Source organism: Elephantulus edwardii, unplaced genomic scaffold (genome assembly GCF_000299155.1).
Source record: "Elephantulus edwardii isolate Elephantulus edwardi_28Jun2011 unplaced genomic scaffold, EleEdw1.0 scaffold00028, whole genome shotgun sequence".
In the NCBI taxonomy this organism is placed as follows: Eukaryota; Metazoa; Chordata; class Mammalia; order Macroscelidea; family Macroscelididae; genus Elephantulus; species Elephantulus edwardii.
Window position 1 is genome coordinate 8677100 of NW_006399778.1, and position 26594 is coordinate 8703693.

Genomic DNA, 26594 nt, shown 5'->3' on the forward strand with positions numbered 1-26594 from the left:
ACTCACGCGCATGCATACGCATGCGCACAGATACACACACGCAGAGGCTGGTGAGCCCAGCAGTGGTGAGGGCCCGCCTTGGGGAAGGGGAGATCCTCTGTCCCTTAAAGCAGGTGTCCTGGTCGTGGTGGGCAAGAAAGGCCTCTTCTCAGTGGCCTGACTCTGGCTACTCCAGCTCCTGTCACAGGGTCCCTGGCCTCTCTGGGACCTGGGAGGGTAGCACCCAAGGAAGACAGCAGAGGCAGGGGTCACTTGGACCACCATTCAACCTGCAAGTCCGCTGACAGCTGCTACAGCCTGCACTCGCTCAGTTGTTGTCCAGGCTCCAGAGGCCACAAGTCAGAGGTGCCGGTGGGGACCCTGCGTGTTGGTCAGCTGGGCCCTCATGGTCTGGATGCTGCCCATGATCTTCTTCTGGTGGCCCATGAGGGTGATGCCCAGTTCACGCACGTCCCTATGAAGGCATGGTGGTGCTGACCTGGACTGCGGGGCTGGGAGCCAAGAAGGCAGGGAGCTGCCGAGGCCTCAGCAGTCCTGCTTCTGGCTCTCTGCCCTCTCCCCTGCCCATGCCCCCGTGCCACCAGCCCCCGACTCACTGAGCGTTCATGCGCAGCACCATGCCCAGGGAGGAGTAGCCGCCGGCAGCAAAGTGGTCTCGGTAACGGCCCATGCGGATGGAGTCCAGCCAGTCTCCCACAGTGAGGCCCCCACCGCCACCGCCACCCCCACGGAGGTCAAAGCAGCTCCGGGCAAAGGCAGGGGGCAGGCACCTGAGACAGACACAGGGGCCTTTGATGAGTGGTGTGTCCCTTTCTCAGGAACCCTGACAATCACCACTCTCAGCTTCCAGACAGACTCAGCACTGGGTGGGGGCTCGAAGAGCTAGAGGCTGGGCCTGCAAGTAGAAAGGTGACAGAGGACGCAGGCCAGCGGTTCAGGCTGGACAGAGGTCAGGGGCCTGGCCTGGACAGAGATCTGGACTGGGTAGAGGCCAGATGGCCAGACAGTGAAGAGGTCGGGTTTCTGGGCTGAAGAGAGGTCAGGATCCCGGACTTGGACCAGACTAGGGGTTAGGGCATAATTATTCTAGGACCATGACTGATATCAGGCCCTGTCTGGAGTCTAGAATAGAAACAGTGGGCACCAGACACCTGTTGACAGTGGCTGTGACCCTAAGACTCTCAGGGCTGCGGACCAGAGCATCCAGGACGCTGACAATCTGAGAGAATCGAGGTCGCTGGGCCCGGTCCTTGTGCCAACAGTCAAGCATAAGCTGGTGCAGGGCACGGGGGCAGCCCATGGGCGCAGGCAGGCGGTAACCCTCCTCCACAGAACTGATGACCTGTGAGGGGCACAAAAGAAAGCTTCACTTGAGCACCTCACCTTCCCTCCGCAGCCCCAGCCCTCTGCCCATGCAGGGCCAGCACTCACGTCCCGGTTGGTCATGTTCCAGTAGGGCCTCTCTCCATAGGCCAGCACCTCCCACATAACCACACCAAAGCTCCACACGTCACTGGCCCAGGAAAAGGTCCGAAAGGCGATGGCCTCAGGTGCCGTCCATCGGATCGGGATCTTCCCTCCCTGTGATGGACACAGGGGTGTTGAGTGGCTGTCTGGCCTGGCCAGGGTAGGGAGCAGAACACTGGGGTATCCCACTTGCAGTCCCACTATGGGACTCCAGCTTCCAAGAGCTGCCTGTCTGATGAGGAAGACCAGCCCCACAGAACTGCCATAGAGATTGGAGGAAGTGTGTGTAGTGGGCCTAGCACACAGTAGGCACCCAGTCAAGATACATCAATGGGGCAGGGATAGAACAAGTGGCCTAGTTTTTGTTAATTCTTCCTCCTCTCCTTCTTCTTCCTTTCATTGTCACGAAAAATCCTTTCATTATGTGAAACCACATCCAGAGGCTGGGCAAGAGCAGTCCAAAGGGAAACTTCTGGCAGGGGTGGTGGCCAGGGCTACTGACAACTCCTTAAAGGTACCTCTAACTCATCAGACATTATTCAGTCAATCCCACTCACAGTGGCCTCATGAGTGTCAGGGAAGAGCTGTGTTTGGTAGGAATGTCAATGGCTGATTTTCAGAAGCAGATTGCCAAGCCTTTCTTCCAAGGCACCTCTCAGTGGGCTTGAAAGATCAACCCTGCAGTCAGCAGCTGGAAATGTGTAGAATTTATACCTTCCAGGGACCCTGTTGTTGTCCGCCAATGAATGGACTATGACTCATAGTGACCATGTGAACAGCAAATTGGAACTTTGCCCTCTCCTGCCCTACCTTCATGATCTCCATGTGCAAAGTCCCCTGCAGCAGCCACTGGTTCAAGCCACCTTGTTGAGGGACTCTAGACAGGTCTAACCCTCCACTTTGAAAACAACTGGATTTTCAACAGGGATGCACTCTGTGTGATTCAGAGAGATGATTCTCCCAAGGTCCAGGTGAGTGAGTTACATCGTGGAGACCAGCCCAAGTCACCTGGTGCCACGTAGGCAAAATTATGCCCATTTCCCAGAGGGGGAAACTGATGGCAAAGAAACAGGATTTGCCCCAGATGGACAACAACTCTGGAAACGCTACACACGAAGGAACTGTCAAGCCCTGGGTTGGGGAGAGCCCTCTCGTGCCTCCTGGGGCACCCAGCTCCTCCCAGAGCCCTGCAGAAAGGAGGGTGGGTGACTCACCGTGGTGGTGTAGGCGGCGTCAGGATCATCCTCCAGCACCCGTGAGAGTCCAAAGTCGGACACCTTGCAGACCAGGTTGCCATCAACCAGGACGTTGCGGGCGGCCAGGTCACGGTGGACGTAGCCCAGGTCTGAGAGATAGCGCATACCGGCGCCCACTCCTCTTAGCATGCCCACCAGCTGCATGATGGTGAACTGGCCGTCGTGGGTCTGCGGGGGGACACAGTGTGAGTTCTGGAAGGGGCCTGGTTAGTGAACAGGAAGGCTTCCCACCTGAGTAATGCTTGATGAGGCTCTTGTGAGGGAAAAGTTGGCTAGACTACCAGCTACAAGGTTGATGGTTTGAACCCACCCAGAGGAGTCTTGGAGAGAGACTGGGCAAACTGCTTCTGAAAGGTTTTGACAACCCTGTGAGCACACGTAGGGCCACCACGACTCACAGCAACCGGACAGCAGCCAACAGCAACCGTCACTGCTGATACAGCCCCTGGCAGCATGGAGATTTCCACCACACCCACCGTGCCACCCACCTGGGTGGGGCCCCTCTGTGTCTCTGTGCTGGGCAGGGCAGCAGGAATCCTTGGAGCAGGGGACCCTCCTGTGATGCAGGCTAAAAGGCAGTATGTTGCTTGAAGACACCTCCTTATTATTCCCTTCCTATAGCTTGTCTCCCCCTCCCCCCAAGTCTGTTGGATCCAATGTGGGGACCTCAGATTGTTCCCCAACACTGGACTGAACTACCACTACCATCTACATAACCTGTGAGAAGGTGGGGGCAGGACACGCACCCTCAAGAAGGCATCTAGGGAGCCGTTCTCCATGTACTCAGTCACGATCATTGCCAGGCGGCCTGGAGAGGGGAGAGTGTGCTTTGTGGTGAGGGGATCAGAGGACAGGCCTCCCATCCCAAGAGCTGCCAGGACAGTCTCAGGGTCAGTCAAGGGCTCCCAATGGGGTCCTGGATTATGGCCATTAACAGTTACCTTAGGACTTGGGCCGAGGGGCTGGGGTCAGGGCAGAGGCACAGCAGGGTAGTCTGGTATGGACTACCAGGGACCCAGGACCCAGACTTTCGACTTGGGCAGGAGGACACCTACCGCGGGTGACGACTCCCTCGAGGCGGATGATATTGGGGTGGTCAAACTGACTCATGATGGAGGCCTCACTGAGAAAGTCCCTCCGCTGTCTCTCCGTGTAGCCAGCTTTGAGGGCCTTGATGGCCACGGGCACATCCCGCTGCCCCGGCATCCGCAGCCGCCCATAGCAGACTTCCCCAGATTCGCCTGCAGACCCCATGGGGGCAGGTAGGAAAAGGGCATGGGACCCTTCCCCTCTCATCCCACTCCCTGCATGCTCTCCCTACACCCTGTGTGCCCTGTGGGGTGCCCTGTGGGTGTGGCTGTGCCAGGCTCCTCAGTCCCCTCTCCCTCCTCCTGGGGTGTCCGTCTCCTGGACTCCTCTGCCCAGGACACCCCACCCCGCGCCTCACCAGAGCCGATGATCTTCTCTATGTGGATCCTGGAGGCCTCAATCTCGCGGGTAAAACTGCGGGCTGCCCGGCCCGGCTCCTCGTAATTGTGGGGTTCTGCATAGAACTGGGGCTCTGGGATCTTCCCTGGGGGGTGATGCAGGGGCAGGAAGACAGGCGGAGGTGCTGAGGGGACAGAGGAGAAGGAACTTCAGCAGGATCCAGAAGGATTTCTCTCGTTCTGCATTCTTAGTCGGGGATGCACCTGGGGTGAGGTGAGGTGTGTCTCTGGGAAACTCAATGTCGTGGCAAACAGTAGCTGCCACACAATTGCCTGACAAGGCCTCACTTCTCTGGCACTTCAAATCTACCAGCAGCTCCAGAGAAGATAGATGGGCAATCTCCCATGTGATCTACAGCCTCAGAAACCATCTGGAGCTTCCAACTCAACAGTAATGAATTTGAGTTTCTACCATGGACCGCCAAAAAAACAAACAGGTCTGTCTTGGAGAGGGTGAAACCAAGTTTCTCATTGGAGCCTAGGATTTTGAAACTCTCTCTCACATACTTTGGGCACATGTCCAGAAGAGACCGGTCCTTGGAGAAGGACATCATGCTTGGAAGGGCAGAGGGACAGCGCAGAAGAGGAAGACCTTGGTTGAGATGGATTGAGCAATGGGGGTTGGTGTGTTGGAATTAGTGAGACTGGCTCAGGACAGGAAAGAGTTCAGAGCTGCTGTACATAGGGAGGCAGGCAACTCGATACAACAACAAACATGTGTAGCTTTCTGGTGTCATTTTCAGAGTCCTAGAGCTTTTTCTAAGTTGCTCTGGGTGGTCTAGTGGTAAGAAGCTGTGCTGCCACCCTGAAGGTACAGAGTTTGAATCCACTAACTCCTCCACAGAAGGATGGGCAATCTCTTCCCATGTGATTAACTGTCTCTGAAAACCTGCCAGAGGGTCAGCTATGGGTCCGTTCTGACTTGACCGAACACAATAACAAGGGACATGCACAAAAATATTACTCCACAAAAGCCAAAGTTGTTCTTAAAGACCGTTAAGAAGATTCTGATGCAACAATGGATGAATGGAAATTCAAAGTCTCTGTAAACATTCATTAAAAGTAATAATAATAATAAAAAAAGAAGAAGATGATTCTGAGGGTGCATTCAGGCTTCGTTGGCACAAACAACATGACTAATACTAAGGTCTAGCGAGCTCTGGAGGCTTAGTGGTAAGGACTTTTGCTGCCACCCAAAGGCACATGGTTCGAATCTACCAGCTGCTCTGAGGGAGAAAAATGGGCAATCAACTCATGTGCAATTTACAGCCTCTGAAAACCTGATGGAGGGTCAGCTATGAGTCAGTTCTGACTCAACAGGACATAACAACAATATTACTAAGGTCTAGTGTGGTCAGAAAGAGTACGGGTGGCACAGTGGTTAAAGTGCTTAACTGCTATGCGAAAAGCTGGCAGCTGTCAGCCATTCTGTAGGAGAAAGCTGTGGCTGTCCGGTGCTGTAAAGCTCACAGCCTTGGCAACTCTACGGGGCAGTTCTGTTCTTTTCTATAGGACTGCTAGAGTTAGAGCCATGTGAACAGCAGTGGGACCCCTGGGCACAGGCCTGGGGCATGGAAGCATGCCTGCCCTCTATTTGCCTTGTTTTCCACAGCCTGTACAGCGACCTGAAATATTCTCCACAGCAGACATTCATGTTGGAGAGTTATGAAGCCTCCTGAAATTGTGTATCGTTCCGTGTGTTCTGTGTGTGTGTGTCTGTTTGCGCATGTGCACACACACGTGTGCTTTTCCAAGAGAGAAGACACCCAGCATCCTTAATATGGTCTGTGATTCCAAGAAGTCTAAGCATCACTGCGTGAATGGAGTCTCAGGTCTCTGTGACCTCTCAGTGTCTGCCTCGGGCATCCTGGGTTTCTGTGACATCCCAGTGTCTGCCTCTGGGGTCTCAGGTCTCTTTAAAATCCTAGTGTCTGCCTCTGGGGCTCTGGCTTTCTCTGTGGACACGCTTCTCCTTGCCCACCCATGTCGCTCCCAGGCCAGCCCTCCTCTTTGCAGACCCCTGGAGCTCTGCACTCACCTTGTCCATTCTGATAGTGCATCTTTTCCTCGTCCGAGTCCTGGAAAGCCTTGCTGTAGCCACAGTGCCTGTGGAGAAGGTCATCACGCTGCCTGGGCCAGGCGAGCCACTGTGCCACCCAGGGACGACTCAGAACCCCTCCCATCCACTCATCTTCCCTGTCATCCCAGCTCCTGGTCCTGACGCTGACACTTAGAAAGTCTGCAGAGAGCTCTCACTCTGAAACTCTCTACCCAGCTGGTCTGGGACCACTGTGGCATTTACAAAGCACTGCACAATTTGCAGAGTGCTGACAAGTCCACTTGACCCTCACAGCCAAGTCTGTTACATCATCAGTCTCATTTTACCTGAAACTGCCTGAAGTTGCAGGTAAGGTTTCTGATATCTACCACCCCTGTGTAACCCTTCCAATTCCTAGCCTCAATTTCTCCATCTCTTAGATGAGACATGATTTCTAATTGTCTCTGTCTAGGATCCTAAGGCTTCAGTAAGTACATGATCCCATTTCCACCTCTCTCTCAAACGGATGACAGAAGATACTTTGATCAAAGATCTTCACCTTTGCTCTTCGGTTTGACAAGCCTGAATTCACATCTCAGCTCTGACATCTCTCTCCTGTGTGACCTTGGCGAATGACCTAACCTTTCTTATCTCCATTCAACTCACCTGCAAAATGAGGACAGGATCTTCTCCTTTAAGGTGGGAGTGTGGTGAGCATTAAATGAAATGGTGCAGTTGGAAGGCAGCCCAGCCCCAGGTGAGGGAGCCCACTGGCAGGGGGGAGGCACGCCTTTGGGAAGTGGGACAGGGAGTGAGTAGAGATACCTCAGGACCACTCACCTCTTCTTGCAGATGAGAAGGAGCAGAAGTACTACCAGGCCTGTGATGAGAGTCAGACAGATCCAGACGATGGTCCTTGTGTCGTAGCGGGGTCCTGCCAGGGAAAACAGTGGTGAAGGGGTGGGGGACGAGGGGTGGGAACAGGCAGGCTCTCATCCTTCAGGCCCAGGGGACTAGCAGTCCTTGCAGGGCCTTGGGCAGCCTCCTCAGTTACCAGCCTATAATCTAGTCATGGATCACCTCCTTCTCTGTCCCCTTGCCACCCTTTAAAGTTTCCTTTCAGGAACCCACTGCTCAAGGCTTACTGCCTAACCAGGTCTGGAGTCACTAAAACTTGGTACTGTGAGCTGAAGAGAACCAATTCAGGTCTCTGAGCCTCAGTTTCCTCATCTGCAGTATGCACCAAAACACCCACTCAGTGCAACAAAGCTAAAATTCCCATTCATGGCAACAAAGCTTATGTGAGCCAAGAGCTGAATGTGTGGTTTTCCATTACTCCTTCCCATAAGCTTCCGGCGCAACCGAGGTTTTCTTCTGTTTACAGATGAGATAACTAAAGCTCAGAAGCTCAGGCCACAGTGAATGGGGTGGTGGCACAGGTGTCCTAACATGCTGTTGGATCTCTCAGCCCCTGAGATGCCTGGGCACCCAGGGAGTGTTGGGTGAAAGGCACCACCTCTTCATGGAGGGATCCCCCACACACACACACGAGAGAGCACGCCCACTGCTGGAGATGGGAGCAGGACAGCCTCTAAGTCAGCGTCTCTCAAAGTGGGTGACCTAGGAATCACTTGGACGGCTTGGTAGATGGTGGGCCTCCACCAGGGCCAGGGCCGAGAAAGTGCATCTTATCGAGTTCTCGGTGATGCTGATCCTGGGCCACATCAGTAATCATGGCCCTAGAGGCTGGAGCACGAAGATACAGGAGCAGAGCCTGGCTTTGGCCTCCAAACGGATCAGGCTCAAATCTTATTTTCCTAGGTTGCTGTTGTTATGTGTCATCGAGTTGACTATAACTCACAGTCACCTTAGCAACAACAGATCGAAATTTTGCCCTATCTCGCATCATTCTCTCGCATCTCTTGTATCATGTGACCTATAGCCACACTCACAGCCATTGTTGTAGACACTCTGTCGAGTAATTTCATTAAGGGTTTCCTCTCTTTTGTGGACCCTTTACTTTTTTCTCCCAGGGGAGCCCTGGTGGCCTAGTCCATAGGGAGCTGCAATGCTAACCTCTCTCTGGTGGTTCAATTCCACCACCCACTCCATGGAAGAAAAGTGTGGAATTCACAGCGTGGAAGCTTCTGGGAGGGCCAGCTATGGCTTGATGGCAATGGGTTTGGATGACAGGAGCTTTCTCCTTTTTCCAAGGACTGATGCCTTCTGAGGGGGCTCTGGTGGAATGGGTCACAGGGTGATGCGCTACTAACCCAAAGGCTGAGACTCTTTGGCCGTTCGAATCTACTAGTGGCTCCAAGAGAGAAAGATGAGCAATCTCTTCCCACACAACTCGCAGCTTTTTAAAAGCTGCTGGAGGGTCAGCTATGGGTTGTTTCTGATGTAACAGCACTGAGTAAGTGAGAGGCGCCTTCTGACAATGTGCCCAAAGTACGTGAGAGGAATTTTCACTATGCTTGCTTCTTTTTCCTAGGTAGTGATGTTAGTATGTGCTTTCGAGTTGACTGTGACTCCTAGTGACCCTATGAACAATAGCTCTAAAGCCTGCCCTGTTGTTGTGGTTATGTGCTGTCGAGTCACTTGCAACTCATAGTGACCCTATGTACAACAGCCCTATACCCTGCTCTATCCCTTGTCAACCTTACTGTTTCTGACACACCTACCCCCATTACCCCAGAGACTGAATCAATCCATCTCATCAAGGGTCTTCCTCTCCTGTGCTGTCCCTCCACCCTCCCAAACATGATGACCTACTCCAAGGACCTGTCCCTTCTTGTAACATGTCCAAAGTATGTCAGATGATGCTTCAGAATCCTTGCCTCCAAGGGCACCCTGGTTTCACCCTCTCTAGTACAAACCTGTTTGTCTTCCTAGTAGTCCATGGTATATTCAACACTCTTCTCTAGCACCACAGTTGAAAGGCATCAATTTTCTTTCTATCACCCCTAGTCATTGTCCGGCTCTCTGAGGTATAGCAATCAATTGTTAAGACTGTGGCCTGGATCAGGCACACCTTAGTCTCCAGATTGATGTCATTGCTCTTCAGTACTCTGGAGATATCCCTGACAGACAACTTTCCCAATACAATTCTTCTCTTGATTTCTTGGCTGCTGGTTCCAAGAGTGTTGCTTGTGGGCCAAGCAAATTAAAACTGTTAACAATCTCACTATTGTGAACTAATCTCTCTCAGACACACCTACTCCCATTATCTCAGTCACTATTTCAATCCATCTCACCCAAGGTCTTCCTCTCCTGTGCTGACCCTCTACCCTTCCAAGCATGATGTCCTTCGCCAAGGACCCATCCCTTCTTGTAACATGCCCAAAGTATGTCAGGTGGAACTTCAGAATCCTTGCCTCCAAGGAGCAGTCTGTTTTCACCCTCCAGGATGAACCTGTCAGTTCTGAACTTTATTTTACTTGTCTCTAAAATGGGAGTGTGAGTAATACCAGCCCACTTGAGGATCTTTGGGACAAAAATCTTATAAGACAAAGCTCAAGAGCATGCCATTGGGGCTGCAGGCTAAAGTGATGCCCAATAAATGCCAATGGGCCAGTGTGCTGCTACCAGCTCTGCTGCCTTTTTCTATCTGAGCCTCAGGCTTGTTCATCTTGTTCACAAATGAAAGTCACAGCCTCGCCTACCTCTCACAGGAAGAGGCAAGCCTGGCTCAAGGCGGGCACGGTCACCTTCGTGGACCCCACCAAACCCTCTCGTACCCCTGCCCCGCTCACTCCTGTACTCACGGGGTTTCCCGGTCTCCACCTCCATGGCCTGGCTGAAGCGGCCACAGCCTGCAGAGGTGCGGGCTCGGACCTGGAACACGTAGCGGGTTCCCGGCTTGAGGCCCGAGACAGTGGCCCTGGTGGTGACGGCCTTGAGTGTGGAGTAGCTCTGCATCTCCTTGTCCTGCCAGGGGAGGGGCAGTCAGGCTGGCCCCAGCGGCCCTCCTCCCCCAACCCTGCCCGCTGCTACCTTCTCGTAGTACTTGATCTCGTACTCCAGGATGATGCCGTTGGGCTGCTCGGGCTCCTGCCACAGCAGTGAGACGCTGGTCTGGCCCGCCCGCTCCTGGCGGATCACCACCACCTGGGACGGGGCTGGGGGAGGCCGGCTGGGTCAGGTGCAGGGACATGCGGCCCTCCAGTGGGCCCTTCCCACCTGTCCCCAGGCCTCCTGAAGGACCTTAGGTCTGACCATGCTAATCTTGCTGATTGTCCCACCCCAGCCCAGGAGGGGCCAGCACCTTGTGGTCTTCTTGGCAAAGCCTTAGCTGTATGGGTTACAGCCTGAGATGGGCACAGCCTGGCCTTGGTCTGGGTTGCTGGGGTTGGCTGGACCTCAGCGAGGCCCGGGTGCCCCAACTTCCACACCTCTTCTTCCTCCTCCTCCCCAGCGCGCTCACCCATTGGTCAGTCTGCTGAGACCCCCACTAGTCCCAGCTCCCTCCACTCTGGAGGGTACTTGGGTCTCCATCACATGTCTCCCACCCCAGACAAGGGTGTGGGGCAGGTGTTTGGGAATGCTTGAGGAGGAAGGGAAGGAAGGAAGGAAGGAAGGAAGGAAGGAAGGAAGGAAGGAAGGAAGGAAGGAAGGAAGGAAGGAAGGAGTAGGGGAGGAGGAAGAACTGAGAGACTGGACCTGGGCGGCAGGGGAGGTGTCCAGGGCAGCTCTGGATACCTGGTCAGGGGAACGAAGTGTTTGAGTTCAGCAGTCTTTCCAGTTACCACGTGTCTGTTGGGGGGTGGGGGTACTATCATGCTTGACAAGTTCCAGTAAAATTTCTAAACTAAGACTAGGAAGAAAGGCCAGGCCATCTACTACTGAAAACCCTGTGATCACACAGTCCAGGCTGACCTAGATGACAGAGATGGTACACGACAAGGCAACGGTCAATTCTGCCATGCACAGAGTCACTGAGAGCTGGACAAGATAACTGTCCATTCTGTCATGCCCAGAGTCACCGAGAGCTGGGGGCTGACTCAACAGCAGTTAACAACAATGTCCCTACCAGCAAATTCACCTGTCTCCTCCCTCCCTCACTGACCCATTCATCCACTCCGTCCTTCCTCCCTCCTGTGACCAGCACAACCAGTCCTGTGGAGAATCTGCTGAGAAGTGTCAGACATGGTTCCAACTGCCAGGGGCCCACCACCAGGCTGAGGGCACTGCACACAGGACCCTGCCACCCACAGGTCTCTTCCTCTGCTCTGCATGTCCTGGTTCTTTCAGCTGCCCCCTCATATCTAGACATGGTCTTCTCATACACCCAGAAGCCCCCTAAAAGCAAGGACTATACACAAGAGATCCAAATAAATGCTTCAGGATGACACTGACATGAGAAATGAAGGGGAAAGCCCAGAGTGACACTGGAGAGGTGCGGTCCATGGGAAACCCCACAAGCTGGGGAATCAGGTATGGGTTCAGAGTTCAAGTCCCTTTCCTGCCAACTGGAGCCCTGACTGAACCTTTTCCAATCTTGCAGCCCTGGTGTTCCCATATACCAAGTGAGGCTTGTGGGCAGCAGGACTTCAGAGAGAAGGTCATGGAGGAGACAGGGTGGGAGGGTGGCTGGAGGAGAGGGGCAGGTATGAAGGGGTAGGAGAGGCTAGGGGGATGGCAGGCAGGAAAGGGTGAGCTGGGCCTAAGGGATGCTGAGAGGTGGGAGAGATAGATGAGGGGCAGGCAGAAAAGGTAAGTGGGGAGAAGCTGCTGTCCATCACGGCCCCCTCCTAGGACTGGGGGCTTCCTTTCCTTTCTCCCCCAGGATTTAAGGGCAGCTACCATGAGCCCTGGGGACCTGGGGGCTCAGGAGTGACCAAAACAGGAGCCACTGGCCCAGTGATGAAGATAGAGAGTAAACAAAGGAACAAGCAGGTGCATACAGGTGGCTCAGGTACCTGAGAGGCACACGGATGGGGTTATGCTGGGCTTGTCCACAGGGGCAAGGATGGGTCCAGGCCAGACAATGAGGTGATGAGGAGAACTCCCAGAGATGAGGATGGGAGTGGATCTGAAACCTGGAGGAGAAGCAGCCAGGCCTGGGAAGAATGTGCCATTCAGAAGGACGAGCCAGGCCAAAGACCCAGCACAGCGAGGGTTTTCAAGGACGGAAGCTGGAGGTCAGTGTAGCTGGAAGAGAATGAGGCAGCAGGAGCGGATGGGTCAAGTGAGCAGAAGCGAGATCACGGAAGGCTGTATGGGCCCTCGAGAGACGTCTGAGCTGGCTCTGTGCTCTTCAAGAGTTCTAGTATGATCTGACTCCTGTTTTTCAAAATCATTCAGGACCTGGCGTGGAGAATGAAGCTTTGGGCTACACTGTTGGGCAGGGCTAGGAGGAGACGACTGTGGTTGTCCAGGCAACACATGATTGGACTTGGACGTGGACGATCACAGTGGGACTGAAGAGTGAGAAGTGGTTAGATTCATGACACGCTGGGAAGGGAGCCCAGGAGATTGATGGGTGGGTGTGGCAGGCGAGAGAGATGGCTTCTTGGGTTTGAGCTTGAGGAATTCAGTCAATGGTGGTGCCATTACCTAAGATGAGGAGGTCTGTGGGAGGTACAGCCTTGGGGGGTCTTGAGTTTCATCTCAACACCCTAATCACATGGGATAGGATCAGGCAGCTGGGCCTCAGGGGAAAGACCTGGACTGGGGACATAAATGACAACATGAAGGTTGAATTCCTGGCACTGCTCAGATTACCCAGGGACAATGGCCCTTGGTAGAGAGGAGAGGAGGGTCTAGGACAAGGCAGGTCTCCAGCCTTCAGAGCTTCTCAGAGGAGATGGATCTGATCAAAGTGGACCAGCGTTGGACCTGGAGGGTGGCCTAGTGGGGAATGTCACAGAGGTCATGAGAAAACAACAATATCAAGGATTTAGGCCAAAAAGTGCCCACAAGGTGTGGCAGAGGTGGGCTTTGACTTTTTGCAGCTGGGTAGGGAAAGACCCCTGACTGGAGTTGCCTAAATAGATCTGCAGAGCAGAGGAAGTAGACACAGCAAATGTCTAGCTTTTTCAAGAACTTTCTGTATGTGACGAAATGGGCTGATTGTTGAAAAGGGGAGATGGATTCAAAGGAGGATTTGGTATATTTGCATCAATGAGACACCCTGGAAGGTGTCTGGGTGCTGCTTGATGTTCTTGTGACAGACCTCATGCAACCAGCCTACCCTGCCTCAGACATCCTGCAGACAGATGGGCAAATGCCAAGCCTGGGCCCTGAGCACATGTATTGCCAACCCCAAGCACAGTACTTGGCTCTTAGTGGATGCCTGACAAATGCTTGTCACATGAGAAGCCCGGCGATCAGGGATGGCCCAAGTTCAGAGCAGAGAGGTTTCATTCACTTGGGAGAGAGGGGGACCTGAGTTTGAATCCCATCTCTGCTGCTCCCTGTGCAGGTGATACTGGGCAGCTCTTTGAGCCTCAGTCTCTTGCTCTGTGAAATGGCAGGATGACAGGTGAGGAGATTTGGGGCCCAAGCAAAGGACAAAGGCTCTCAAATCAGACTGTCACTTGACAGGCAGGAGTCAAATGAGTTTGGAAAGAAATCAGTTCCGAGGGGCTATAGTCTGCCCAACAACTGGTTAGAAATAGATAAATGGCTGTAGTCCAAACCAGTGTGACCAAATCCATCCCAGGGGCAGCGGTGGCAGCTGTTCTGGAAAATGATAATCTGAGTGATTTTATTTTTTTAATGACATTTATTGAGCATGTGCCATGGGCCAGGTGACAGGCTCAGCGTTTCTGTCTCTCCCACAGAAGCCTCACACAGTGGCTGAGGCAGGTACAATTACTCTCAGGGCACCGGGGAGGAGGCAGGCATGGAGCGGAACGCCCTGGAACCTGTCCTGGGCCCACACTCGCCTGACTCTCTGCTCACTGGATTCCTCCCATTTAACACAGAGCACCCCACTGTTCTCAGGGCTCTGAGATGTACTGAGGAAGGTGGGGCCAGGAGAGGCAGGCTCTGGGGGACGGAGCATCTCCGCCTACCTGCCTGGTTCGTGGTGATGTTGACGACAGCGGCCCGGCGAGGCTCAGGGCTCAGGTTGGACACACCGTTGACGGCCTCGATCCAGAAGGAGTAGTTCATGTGGGCCAGCAGGTTGGCTACCAGCAGGCTGGCCTGCACCAGGCTTGTCTGCTGGGGCACAAAACGGGTGCCGCTCCCGCACGCCTCGCAGTGGTCCAGAGCCCAAGGGCAGCGGCGGCACACAGCATTGTAGGTGATGTCACTGCGGCCTCCTGGGTCCACTGGGGGACCCCACTCTAGGGTGACTGATGTGCCATTCACACTGGAGATCAGATTCACCGGTGCTGAGGGTGGTCCTGGGGAGCCGAGCACATGCCAAGTCTAAGTGACAGCTGGGGTGAGGGGCGTGCATTTGGGCTGGGTCAACTTCTCCCTCTGTCAAACTTAGGGCTCCCTAAGGGAAAGAAGGACTCTCCCTTATCACAGTTGGTGCTTCCCTAGGGTAAAGCCACATCTTCTCCAGCATCCTGGACTGTCTCTGAGGGCAGAGGCTGTGCTTCTGCTATCAGACAGGGACTGCATCTTCACAACCTAAACACAGAACCTAAGCTGCCAGTAGGACTACAGGAGTCCCAGGATCCAGAGAAATGAGTGTCCCTAAAGTTTTATCCAGATCAGAGGAGATGTCACCCAGCTCTGAGGGCCTCAGTCACCCTGGCTGTGATGCAGCCCAGCCATCTGCCTGCCACAGGCCACAGGCCACTCTTTGGCCTGTTATACTGGCTTTGATGTTAAATGCCACTGAGCTTGTAACATGGGGTGCAATGGGGGCCCAAGGAAACCCGTGGTGCGCTCCATGCAAGCACCTCACTACATCCGGGGAATGGGAATGTCTGCCTGGGCAGCACGAAGGCTTTGGAGAGGGGCAGCCACATGGTGGAGCAGGTGACTGGGGCGAGCATCTGGGGTGGGGTCCTGGAGGTGGAAACTAGAGACAGGAGGGCATGGAGAGCTGTGAGGACATCTGGGCTTTGGAATGCCAAGTCCCAGGCAGAGAATCTTAGATCTAAAGAAAATAGAATCACAGAATCTTGGAATCAGAATCCTGGAAACTTAAGAGAATCTTACTACCTAAAGAGAATCTTACTATCTTTAATACCAGATTCCTAGCACCTTAAGGCACCGTTGTTGTGATGTACTGTCAAGTAGGAACTGACCCATAGCTGACCCTTAGCAGGTTTTCAGAGGCCGTTAATGGCACAAGAGGAGACTGCCTATCTTTCTCCCATGAAGCAGCTAGAGGATTCAAACTGCGTGCCTTTGCTTTGGGAGTGCAATTCCTCACCACTAGGCCAGCAGAGTTCCTTTTAAGACATGGTAGTGGATTTGGAAAGACACTAGAGTCAGTGTGTGTCCATGCCTAGAGTGGGGTTGCCCTTGCCTAATGACCCCAGGAGCTGTCCCAACTGCTCCGCATTCTGCCATCCCTCTGTCCTGCATGTCCCAGGTCCTTCCATTTACTGCCCTGAGCTCCTGGCTCACGAGTGGGGAAGACAGAGGTCTGGGTAGCGGTAGTGCAGGGAAGGAGAACATATTGTGTGTGTATGTGCACACACACAAACACACACATGCATGAATACACCTGGGCTTTCACCTGTCACCTAAAGGGAGCTTGGAGCTGTGGTCTTGGGGCAGTGGAAAAGGAAAAGGGGTTGAGGCTTGGGTAGATCTGGGTGCAAAATCAGTTTGAAGTAGCCCTCAGCCCATCACAAAGAGCCAGGGCTTCAAGTGGGGTGGGGTGAGTGGAAGCCGTTGGCTGAGCCCCTGCCGAGTCCTGAGCTGTGAATGTGAGCAGACAGCAGAGGAGCCGCATCAGCAGAACAGAGAGCCCTTCACGCAGCCCTGCAGGCCCAGCTGCCAGTCTCCTTGAGCCCCTCCAGGTATGGGGCATGCACACCTGCAGCTACAGCGTCTCTGAGCATGCACTTCCGCTTCCGGTGCAGGCCAAGCGCACACACAGCCTGGTTCATATTCTGAGCTCACAGGTGTGTTTACTGAGGCTTTACAGGAGCCCAGAGGTGAGCACACCCAGACACATACACATATCCACAACCCCTAATGATCCTTTATGCAGATGAGCACAAGTACTCATGTATTCATAGTCAGCCGCGCAAAGACTGATGACAGACACACAAGTGCATGTGCGTGAGCACACACACACACACACACACACACACACACAGCTACACAATCGCTGCAGGCATTCAAGGACACACATGGTCCAGATACATGCATGCAAATCTACAAGCAGGCACCACACACACACTCAAAGGTGGACACTTAGGACACTAGCACTTAAGGGAGCTCCTGGGATTCTGCCGCTCTGATTCATGCATCAAGGGTGGTGGTGATCCCCCTCCATCTCAAAGGCAGTCCCTGCTTTCCTCCCTGACTCAGCGCCCATGTCAGGATCGGTGCTGGGCCAGACGATGATGAGGACTTCTCATTTCCAGGAAAGGCACAGGTCCAACCCTCATCTGCCCTCCAGAGCAGAGAGAAGGCAGAAAGAAGGAAGGAAGGACCTCCCTGCAGGGAGGGCAGATGACACATGGTAGGCGGCTGGGAGCCTGCAGCGTCACAGCCACTACTGAAGGGCCAGAGTCACCACTGTCCACTCCATCCTCTGTCAAGGCTGGCCTCTGGCCTGCCCCACCAACCCCACATAGAAGCAGCTCCTATTCAGGGGTGGGCTGGGAATGGTACTAGAGCTGGGATGGGCTGGGGGTGGTAGTAGGCTGGGGGTGGTACTAGGCTAGGGTGGGCTTGGGTGTAGTTCTAGGCTGGAATGGGGCTGGGGTGGTACTAGGTTTGGGCTGGTACTCACGGGTGCAGGCTGAGGATGGCGGGTCCAGGGCTGCACGGTAGTAGCTGAGGTCACAGCGACAGGCCTGGGCTGCGGGGGCAGCAGAGTGGCTGTGGGGAGGGCAGCGGGCACACAGCTGGTCCCCAGGGGCTGACTTGTAGAAACCCAGCTCGCAGGCTGTGGAGGAGAAGAAGCTGCAATGAGCCAGGTCACCCTGTCAGGCTTGGTGGCAGCACCATGTGTGACTCAGGGCTTCCTGGCAGATCCCTCAAAGCCGTAGAAGGACAGATGTTCAGCATCACCTTATCCTACCCCATCTTCGCAGATGGGAGACTGCAGCACGGAGAGGGATTGTGGCTTTCAAATAGTTGCACAGCAAGTCGGCAGAGCTGAGACCCCAAACTCTCACATCACTTCTCATCCAGGTTTGTCTGTCCTCTGTAGTGTACACCAACCTCAGAGGATGGTGTCTCCTGCTGGACAGCAAGGAGACCCGAGATCTGAGGACGGACAAAAACCCCTAGAGGTATGTCTTGATTAGGATATGAAAGTAGAACAGGAAATGACAGTGGTGGTATGTGACTGGAAGAGAGACTAGTAAGACCAGTATGTATTTACTGAACACTCACTGTGTCAGGCACTGTACTAAGCTCTGGAGGTCCACCTGTGAAGAACCAACAGTTCTCATGATGTTGTTATTGAAAGGGAAAACTCCCTGTAAACAAGCTGTGCTTATTTCTAGGAGGGGAATAAGGTCAAGGGGACTTGGTAGAAGACTCCCCAAAGGGGCAGTCAGGGAAGGTCACTCTCAGAGATGACATCTGAGCTGTGGTCTGAAGAATAAGGCGCCTGTCAGGCAGGGAGAAGGAATGTTCTAGGTTGAGGGACTCTCTCTACAAAGCTCACCTGGCAATGACACTGTCTGTTTCAAACCCCACATGAATAACTCATGGCCTGAGTCCTGACATTCAAGATCCTCCCTGAACGACCAAAACCAACCAACCCACAGCCTCTGTCCCTGACACACTCCCACCTCATCTTCCAGGGAAGCCATTCTCCACACCCAGCAACTATTTCCTGACTCTGGGCCTTTGCACATGCTGAGCCTTCTTCCTGGAATGCTGTTTCTAAATGCTAAACTTTCCCTTCAAGAATCATTTAAGCTTTCTTTTCTGTGAAGTCTTTATGGGCATCACATGAGCATGTACATACATACTAATGCAAACAGAAGTGGACCACCCCATACACACAGACTTGTTCTGTCCCACCACTTGTAACATCCTCAGGAGGCACAAAGTCATAGCTGACCTTTCGTAGAGTTTCTGAAGTTGTAAATTGCAAAGGGAGAGATTACCCATCTTTGTCCCTTGGAGCTACTGGTAGATTTGAACTTCTAGAGATGTGCAGCCTCTGGGTAAGGAGCGAAACTTGCTTCAGTCTTTGCCACCAGGGCTCCCTACAAACACTCTCAACGTAGAAACTTGCTGCTGTGGAGTTGATACTGACCCATAGCTGACCCTCCAGCAGGTTTTCAGAGACTATAAATCATGAAGGAAGAGAGTATTCATATTCATCCTGCAGAGCAGGGTCTCAAACCACCTCCCTTTGAGTTGGCAGCACAACTCCTTACCCACTAGGTCACCAGAGCTCCCTAGTAACACGCTAGTTGTACTTACTTATCTGTGTGTTCAACTCTCTCCATAGACCAGGAGATCCTTGTGGGCAGATCTCTATGAATAAAGGGCTATCGTTCACTGCTTTCATTTGGCCTCTGATTCATATCAACCCCATGCCCAGCTGGATCGAACCACTATGATCCATTGAGTTTTCACGGCTGATTTTCGAATTGAATTACCAGGCCTTTTTTCCTAGTCTTAGTCTAGAAGCTGGACTGAAATCTATTCAGGATCACTTTATTGTTGTTATGTGCCATAGAGTCAACTGTGACTCACAGCAGCCCTATAAGAGCTCTGAACTCTGCCTTGTCCTGAACTAGCTTCACTGACTCCAACACACTAACCCCCATTACCCCAGTTACTGTGTCAATCTATCCAGGGTCATCAACTCCTGTGCTATCCCTCCAACTTTCAAGCATGATGTCCCTTTCCAAGGACCGGTCCCTTCTGGCCACATGCTCAAAGTATATGAGACATAGCTTCAAAATCCTAGTCTCCAAGGAGAGACTTGGTTTCACCCTGTTTGTTCTCATGGGGGTCCACGGAATGTTCAATACTTTTCTCCAGCACCACAATTCAAAATCATAAATTCTTCTCTCATCTTTAGTCCAGCTCTATGATGATGCCAAGTAATTGCAAACACTGGAGCCTGGATCAGGTGCACCTTAGTCTCTAGAGGGACATTATTGCTCTTTAGCACTTTGGAGAGGTCTCTGAGCATATTCCCCCCAGTGCAGTTCATCTTTTGATCTCCTGACAGCTGGTGCCAAGATTGTTGACTGTGGAGTCGAACAAGCTGTAATTGTTAACAACCTCAATCTCGTCTCTATTACCATGGTGCTGCCAATTGGCCCAGTGATGAGAATTTTTGTTTTCCTGATGTTGAGCTTCAATCCATAATGAAGACTATAGTCCTTGACCTTCTGCAGCAAGCGCTTCAGGTCCTTCCCAGTTTCAGCAAGCAAGGTTGTATCATCTGCATAACGCATGTTGTTGATGAGTCTTCCTCCAATCTTGATGCCACATGCCTCCTCATAAAGTCTAGCCTTTCAAATGATCTGTTCTGCATACAGATTGAAAAGATTGCATCCCCAACACACTCCCTTCCTTATTTTGAACCATGTAGTGTTTCTTTGCTCTGTTCTGCGGACTGCCTCCTGATCCAAGTATAGATTTCGCATGAAGCATCCACTGACAGACAGGTAGTGGCTGAACACGAGGTGCTTTCACTGGAAATTGAGATCAGATTCCTTTTATGAAGAGTTAGAACTGTACCACCGAGCCACCAATCCTCTCACAAGGACAGAGCTGCTTTTATCTGTCTTAAATTCCCAGTGTCTGGGACAAGACCAACCTAAGCACATAAGCTCTGTCAGTTTCTGGGCCTTTCAATTAGTACATCCCGCCATCATCTGCTCCAGGCAGAAAGTGAACCCATGGATTCAGACAGCCCAAGTGCAACCCAGCTAGGCAGTTCACAGGCCCCACTATGGAATCGAATTCTGCATGGACAGAGACCACCAGGAAACTTGTTGGAATTCTCGCCACCAAATTCCAATCTGAGAAACACAGAACTCAAAAGATGTTCTATTTGAAAAGACATCAGGTCACTTCAGAGCCAATTTTCTTGGGCCATTGTTAGTTATCTTCTTTGCTCATAGTAGTCAAAACCAAGCTAATTTTGTAAGATCCTATGAACCTGAGAGTCTGAAATCAGGAGAGATGATGATGCTTCTAAATCACCGCATAGACTCAGAAGCCCCAGAAGGAGCTGGTAGGAGGCTAGAAGTTGAAGAGTTGGGAGCATGTGCCCCAGTTTTGACGCATCTCTTCTCAAGCCAGAAAACTCTAAGGGAGCTCAGGCCTGTCGGATGGCTGGGCTCGGAGCCCTGGGAACCCTGCTGATAGGCTGTGGCCTGCCTCCCCCTCCCAGAAGCCCCCCAGGATGCTCATTGTTCCTTGGCGCTGAGACTGTCACAAGCTACTTCTGAGCCCAAGATGCTAGCACAGGAGGTGTCACTGGGAGAAGGCTTTGCACATTGTCAGCAAATATTTGTTGAACCTGTTGTTGAATTGAGTGACAGTAATCCTCACTGTAATTACCGGAGCCATGACGATTAGCATCTCGGGGACCATGCATCATATATCGTCCTTCAAGCAACATTTATTGAGCTCTTCCTGTGGCCAGATGTACGCGACCCAAGATAAAGAAGAGCTGGCCCAGTTCTCAAGCTGCTTCCAGACCAGTAACGGAGATGTTGAGAGAAGGAGCAACGGTGGCTCGTGGGACGCACAGCCGAAAGGACAGCACAACTGCCTGGTTTTGTAAATTCCTGACTGTGCACAAAGGCCGTGCAGCTCTTTCTCACTAGTTAAGGCAGAAACTTCAGAAGATGATGCCCGAGTTCCTCTTCATACAACCTACTGCTAAATGACGAGTGAGCTCTGGTGACCAAGTCTGTAGGGGACTGGGCTGCTAAAACACACATGGCACCTCTCTGGCTGTTCAAATCTACCAGCGGCCGTAAAAGGAGAAAGAAATATGGACAATCTCCTTTCATGCAATTTATAGCCTCTGAAAACCTGCTGGAGGGTCAGCTAGGAAATAGTTCCAACTATATGGCAATGGGTATTTTAATGAGATGTGACATTGGTCAGGTCACTAGGTCTGTTTCCTCACGTGTAAAATGGGGACCATATCAGTACTCCCAGGGCTGCTGTGAGGCTTACCTAGTCACCATGGAATCAGCTTCGATGCCTGGCACCCTAAGTGTGTCGAGTAGGACGGTGCTCCAGAGGATTTTCAAGAGCCGCTTTTTTTCAGAAGTAGATTGTCAGGCCTTTCTTCTGAGGCAATACTGACTGGACTTGAATCTCAGCTGAGCTTGCTAACCAACTGGACCAGCCTGGAGTCTAGGAGTTAATACATGGAAATCCACACCAGGGCAGGGCCTGGTATTTAATAGTATTACAGTTCCGTGTCGTCAGTGTTCACACATTCATTTGGCAGAAGAGGAAGCAGAGACGACGAGGGTTTGAGTGCCTCCCCACAGGTGCTGCCACTGAGCCAGGACACGGAGCGAGGCCAGGGAGCCGGGAGCTCAGCAATGGCCACGCCATTCTGCCTCTCACCAGTCGGCATTCTCACATGCTCAGCTAATACCCATATGGCTATAATGTGTCAAGGCCAGATTAATCCCCACAATGAAAATAAAATAATCTTTAATAAGAATACTAATCACCAGGCCTCGGGGAGCCCAGAGACCTGGAGGCTGGGCGGGGAATGAATGGCGGAGACAGATGGAACAGCTCTGGGCTGGGGCTGGGCCCTGCCTGCCGACCTGGGGCGCTTCCGGAGGCTGCGAGCGCTCGGCTGTCGGGCTCGGAGCCAGGAGGGGCTCCTGCCCTTCCCAGGGCACCTTGCCCGGGCCGCCTGTCAGGCCGGCAGCTGCCTGTGGCCCCGGCCACCTCTCTCCTCTTCCCAGCAAAGAGCTTGAGATTTGACAAATAAGGTGTCGCTGGTGGACGACCAAAGGAAATTAATTCTAAATCAGATTTTAAACACAGTCAGGAAGGCAAAAGAGCTCGTCGTTCATGCTCCCCCTCTGCGATGAGACTCCGATATTTATAGAAAGATGATTAGGGCCACGGAGGGTGATTTATATTCTGCGTCCAGGTGACAGGGAGGACAGCAACTGGGACTTCAGACTCGTGGCTTTAAGAGGTCCTTTCTGTTTCAGGAGTGGGGCTGGGGCTGTGCAGCACACACGGGTGAGGAGTGGGGGTCTCGGCTGGACTGTGCAGTGGGGGAGGTGGGAGATTTCAGATCTGATGAGCCATTCCTAGCAGTGTGCTCTTGGGTGAGTCCCTCCACCTTTCTGGGCCTGCATTTTCCTGTAATTAAACTGGTGATGCAACGATTGGCAGTTTGAACCCATCCAGGGGAACCTTGGAAGATAGTCCAAGTGATCTGCTTAGGAAAAGAGAATCCTGCTGAGGGGTGCTACTCTGCACACGGGGTGGTCGACATGAGTCAGAATCCACTTGATGGTAACTACCGCTACGACCACCATCACCACCAACACCAAGCCGGACTGGTTCGGTCTGGTTCTGACAAACTTTCATGAGTCTCGAGGCCAGCCATAACAAGAACTCAGAAGCCATGTGACCCGGGTCAGCCACTTCTCCTGAGTCTCATTTCTCTATGTATATAGTCAATGCCACCTGGCCACCTTCTGATAGAAGCCTCGAGGTCAGGACTCATGAGACGGGAGCCGGGGGCTATGAGGATGGCCCCTGCCCACAGCCTCAAGCTCCAGACCTCTTCTCTTATCTCTAGAGGTGAGGTCGTTGGGGGGCAAAATTCCCAGAGCACCAGGTAGCATAGCTGTTGATGGGTCCCTTGAGGATCCAGGAAAGGTCCCGTTCCTCCATCCCCAGTTCCTACCTAACCTCCATTCTCCCTATTTCCCCACTACAGAGGGGTAAGCCCACCAAGTGGACCAGGACAGGGCTTCTGAGGGGGACGCTTGGCCAGGGTGCGGTGCATGAAGGAAACCCCTTCCAAATGAGGTTATGCCTAAGGTACCAGAGGCCTGCCACCAGGGCTGAGAAGAATCTCTCATGGGAGTGACTTAGCGCTGGCACTCTATCCCCAGAGCTCACTGCCTGTGGTGCATGAGGAATTAGTATTTTTCATAAAACCTGTAATTATCTGACAACTGGCATAATTATGTTGAATTGTGATTTAAATGGTAAATCCAAAATATGCTGCAATTTCCTAACCCTGATTTGGTATTTATTACTTTTTATTAATGGACCAATAATACCAGGAAATAGTAGTGTCCACGGGCTCTCGCAGCCTCAGGAGGTCCTGTTACGCGTCCCGCCTGGATATACTGTGAATCTCTCTCACTCGCTCTCTGTGCTCCACCTCTATCAAACAAGGAGGCTGGGGCAGCGCCTCAGAGCTCTCAGCAAAGTCCCAGCCTGCATTCGTGAGGATGAGTCTCCTTCCAACACACAAGTGTATCTGTGCAAATCACTGACTCGTGTGTGCCGGCTGACTACACGTAGGGTGGGGGATTGGGGCTGGCCTTGAGTGATTCTGCACTGGTCAGCCAGTCCATTTGAGACAGTTTAAGCTGTATAGTTATAAACTACTTGAATGTAGTTCATCCTGGGAGAAAGCAAACTAAACTCAGAAGAAGCTTTTAGGGACAGAGAAAGCAGTTCAGGGCTCTGGAGTCAGCCAGCCTGTGGTTGGAGCCCTACTCTACGACGAAGTAGTTAAGGGGCCTCAGTTTTTCTCATCTGTAAAATGGGGATAGAATGGACAATGGAGATACAACACTTAGGGTTAGTGATGAAAATAGGGCTCCAAAAAAGATTTGTTCTAAAAAATTTCAGTCAAAATGTTCTAACCCTTGTTGTTGCTGTTGGGTACCATCGAGTCAGAACCGGCCCATAGCTGACCCTCCAGCAGGTTTTCAGAGGCAATAAATCTTACAGAAGGAGACTGCCCATCTTTCTCCCTCAGAGCAACTGGGGGATTTGAACTGCGCATCTTTGTGTTGGTAGTGCAATTCCTTGCCATAAAGCCACCAGTATCTGTGAACATGAGCTTTGTTTGGAAATTGGATGATAAAGTTGTTTATCAGTTAACATGAGGTCCCAGGAGAGAAAGTAGGAGGGTCCGAATTCCATCTATGTGGTAGTTCAGAGGAGAACAGACACATAGAAGGCGGCTGCTGAGGCTGATATATAGCAAAGACATCAAGGATTGCAGGCATCACAAGAAGCTAAGAGAGACGGAAGGAATCACTTCTTTCCCAGAGACCTCAGAAAAAAATCAGTATGGTCAACACCTTGATTTGGACATCTCATCTCTAGAACTCTGAGACAGTAACATCTTGGCTCTCATAAACCATCTGGTTTGTGGTATTTTATACAGCAGGACTAGATACTGCAATACAACAGAGGGCTGTTGTAAAGAGGAAAAAATCAGCCCCTCAGCGTGAGTCCCGTGAAGACAGGAAGTCCCCTGTGCCTGAGATGCAGCAGACACTCAATGGAATAAGCACTTCACAGAACGCATAAGGAGTGTTTACCAGAGTGCCTGGCACATGGCTGAGGCTTGAAAAATTGTACTCTATTATCCCCATCATGATGAGGGGATGCTGGGAGCCAGAGGAAAGGAAACCAGTCAGGGGAAGACCAGGCATAGGTTATATGCTTAGATATGGCTCAGACTTCAGGCCCCAGTCCCACCTCTCACGCCGAAGCAACACTACCACCTCGCAAGCCTCACTTTCTGTACCTGTAAAATGGGATGTTCAAATGACTTATTTTCATTATTTCCCAGTGGAAAGCTGTGAAGCACAGAAGTTTCCACCAGGAGAAGCACAGGGGAGCCTAGCAAATGAGGTCCTAGAGGGTGGACCACACCCAGAAACAAAAGGGTCATGCAAGATGGCTTAATATTTAGTGTTCAGGAAAGAGGGAAACTTGTAGTGCTTAGAGGAGTGAAGAAACATTTCTTAAGGAAGCCAGAGCCCCAATGTGGGTCTGGGAAAGGCCTGGCGGTTTGACAGAAGGTCTAGGATCAGGGACCTTTTGGGTCAGACAATTACCTTGTATAACCAACTGATGTCACTTTTACTTCATGGCAACTCCACGTGTGGCCGAACAGAACTGCTCCATACGGTCTAGTTTGGCTGTAATCTTATGGAAGTATATCACCAAATCTTTCTTCCACTGTGCCGGACAGATTCAAACGGCCGACTTTTGGGTTAGCAGTCAAGCATGAATCAATACTTCATACAGGACCACACCCACATGTGTCACCTGTAAGTGCCAGCCTCCCTTCTGCTGTCTTGTCAGCTCCTGAAGGGCTATTCCTGCCTGTCATGGACAGAGGGATACTGCTGAGGGGGCACAAGGTTCCCCTGAACTGTAGCCACCGGGCCCGTGTGCTAGCAGTGAACATCTAGGAGAATATTCTTAGTGGCTGTCAGGGCCTGGTCCCAGTTTTCCCTGAGGATGTCTGGGGATGGGCCACGGGCTTCCAACCCTTGTGTGGGAACACCCTCCTCCCCTGTGCCTGGGAAACCAATGGCTCTGGCAGCTAGCTTCACTGTGCTCTGAGGAGCCGAGCTGCCATGTGTCCTGTCTCTGGGGATACTCCGCAGGGGCAGGGAAGCCAGGCTGACCCCAGTGACAGCAGGGACACCAGCTGTCTGTCCACATGTGCTCTCCTAGGGCTGCCCATCCTCTCAGCATGCCTGGCTGCACTGTTTACACACATATGTAAACATGCACACACATATATAAACATATCTGCATGTTCACATACGTGTACACAGCCTATAGTCTGTACTCAGTCATGCACAGGCTCTGATTCAAGCTCTGGCCTAGAGACTCCAGCTACAGGTGCCAGGCTATGTCACGGCTCAGGCCTCTTTGCTGTCCTCCTTCACAAGGACACTGACATTCTCCACAGATCCCTGGGTGACTTCCCCCTGAAGCCAGCTCCATGGCCACTGACATATCATACAATCTGGACTGTGCTCTCTGGGTGTCTCTTCCTACAAACCTCCACAAGCTCCCCCATACTGCACTCACTCACCCTTGACCTTGACCCCCTTCCTCCATCTTACAGTCTAAAAGCTGAGTGGTTAAGAGCATAGAGGCAGACTTCTGTGTTCAAATCATAGCTCTGCTGTTTCCTAGCTGTGCGATCTCAGGCAACTGCTTCACCTCTTCACCTCTCTGTGCCTCAGCTTCCCATCTATACAGTCAAGGAAG

At 52.3% G+C, this 26594-nt stretch overlaps 1 protein-coding gene across 1 annotated transcript in view; it reads right to left on the reverse strand.

Annotated features, from left to right (window-relative positions):
• Positions 1 to 339: 339 nt before the first annotated feature.
• The window catches only part of EPHA8 (EPH receptor A8), a 69455-nt gene continuing 43200 nt past the window's right edge, over positions 340 to 26594 (reverse strand). The window contains exons 11-24 of the mRNA XM_006883667.1: positions 17134 to 17289; positions 14270 to 14605; positions 10245 to 10369; positions 10016 to 10178; positions 7089 to 7182; positions 6249 to 6316; positions 4171 to 4335; positions 3779 to 3964; positions 3470 to 3531; positions 2682 to 2891; positions 1432 to 1581; positions 1152 to 1342; positions 597 to 770; positions 340 to 454 (exon numbers count right to left, since the gene is read on the reverse strand). Of these exons, the coding sequence (XP_006883729.1) occupies positions 340 to 454; positions 597 to 770; positions 1152 to 1342; positions 1432 to 1581; positions 2682 to 2891; positions 3470 to 3531; positions 3779 to 3964; positions 4171 to 4335; positions 6249 to 6316; positions 7089 to 7182; positions 10016 to 10178; positions 10245 to 10369; positions 14270 to 14605; positions 17134 to 17289 (2195 nt within the window). The remainder of the gene's footprint in view (positions 455 to 596; positions 771 to 1151; positions 1343 to 1431; positions 1582 to 2681; positions 2892 to 3469; positions 3532 to 3778; positions 3965 to 4170; positions 4336 to 6248; positions 6317 to 7088; positions 7183 to 10015; positions 10179 to 10244; positions 10370 to 14269; positions 14606 to 17133; positions 17290 to 26594) is intronic.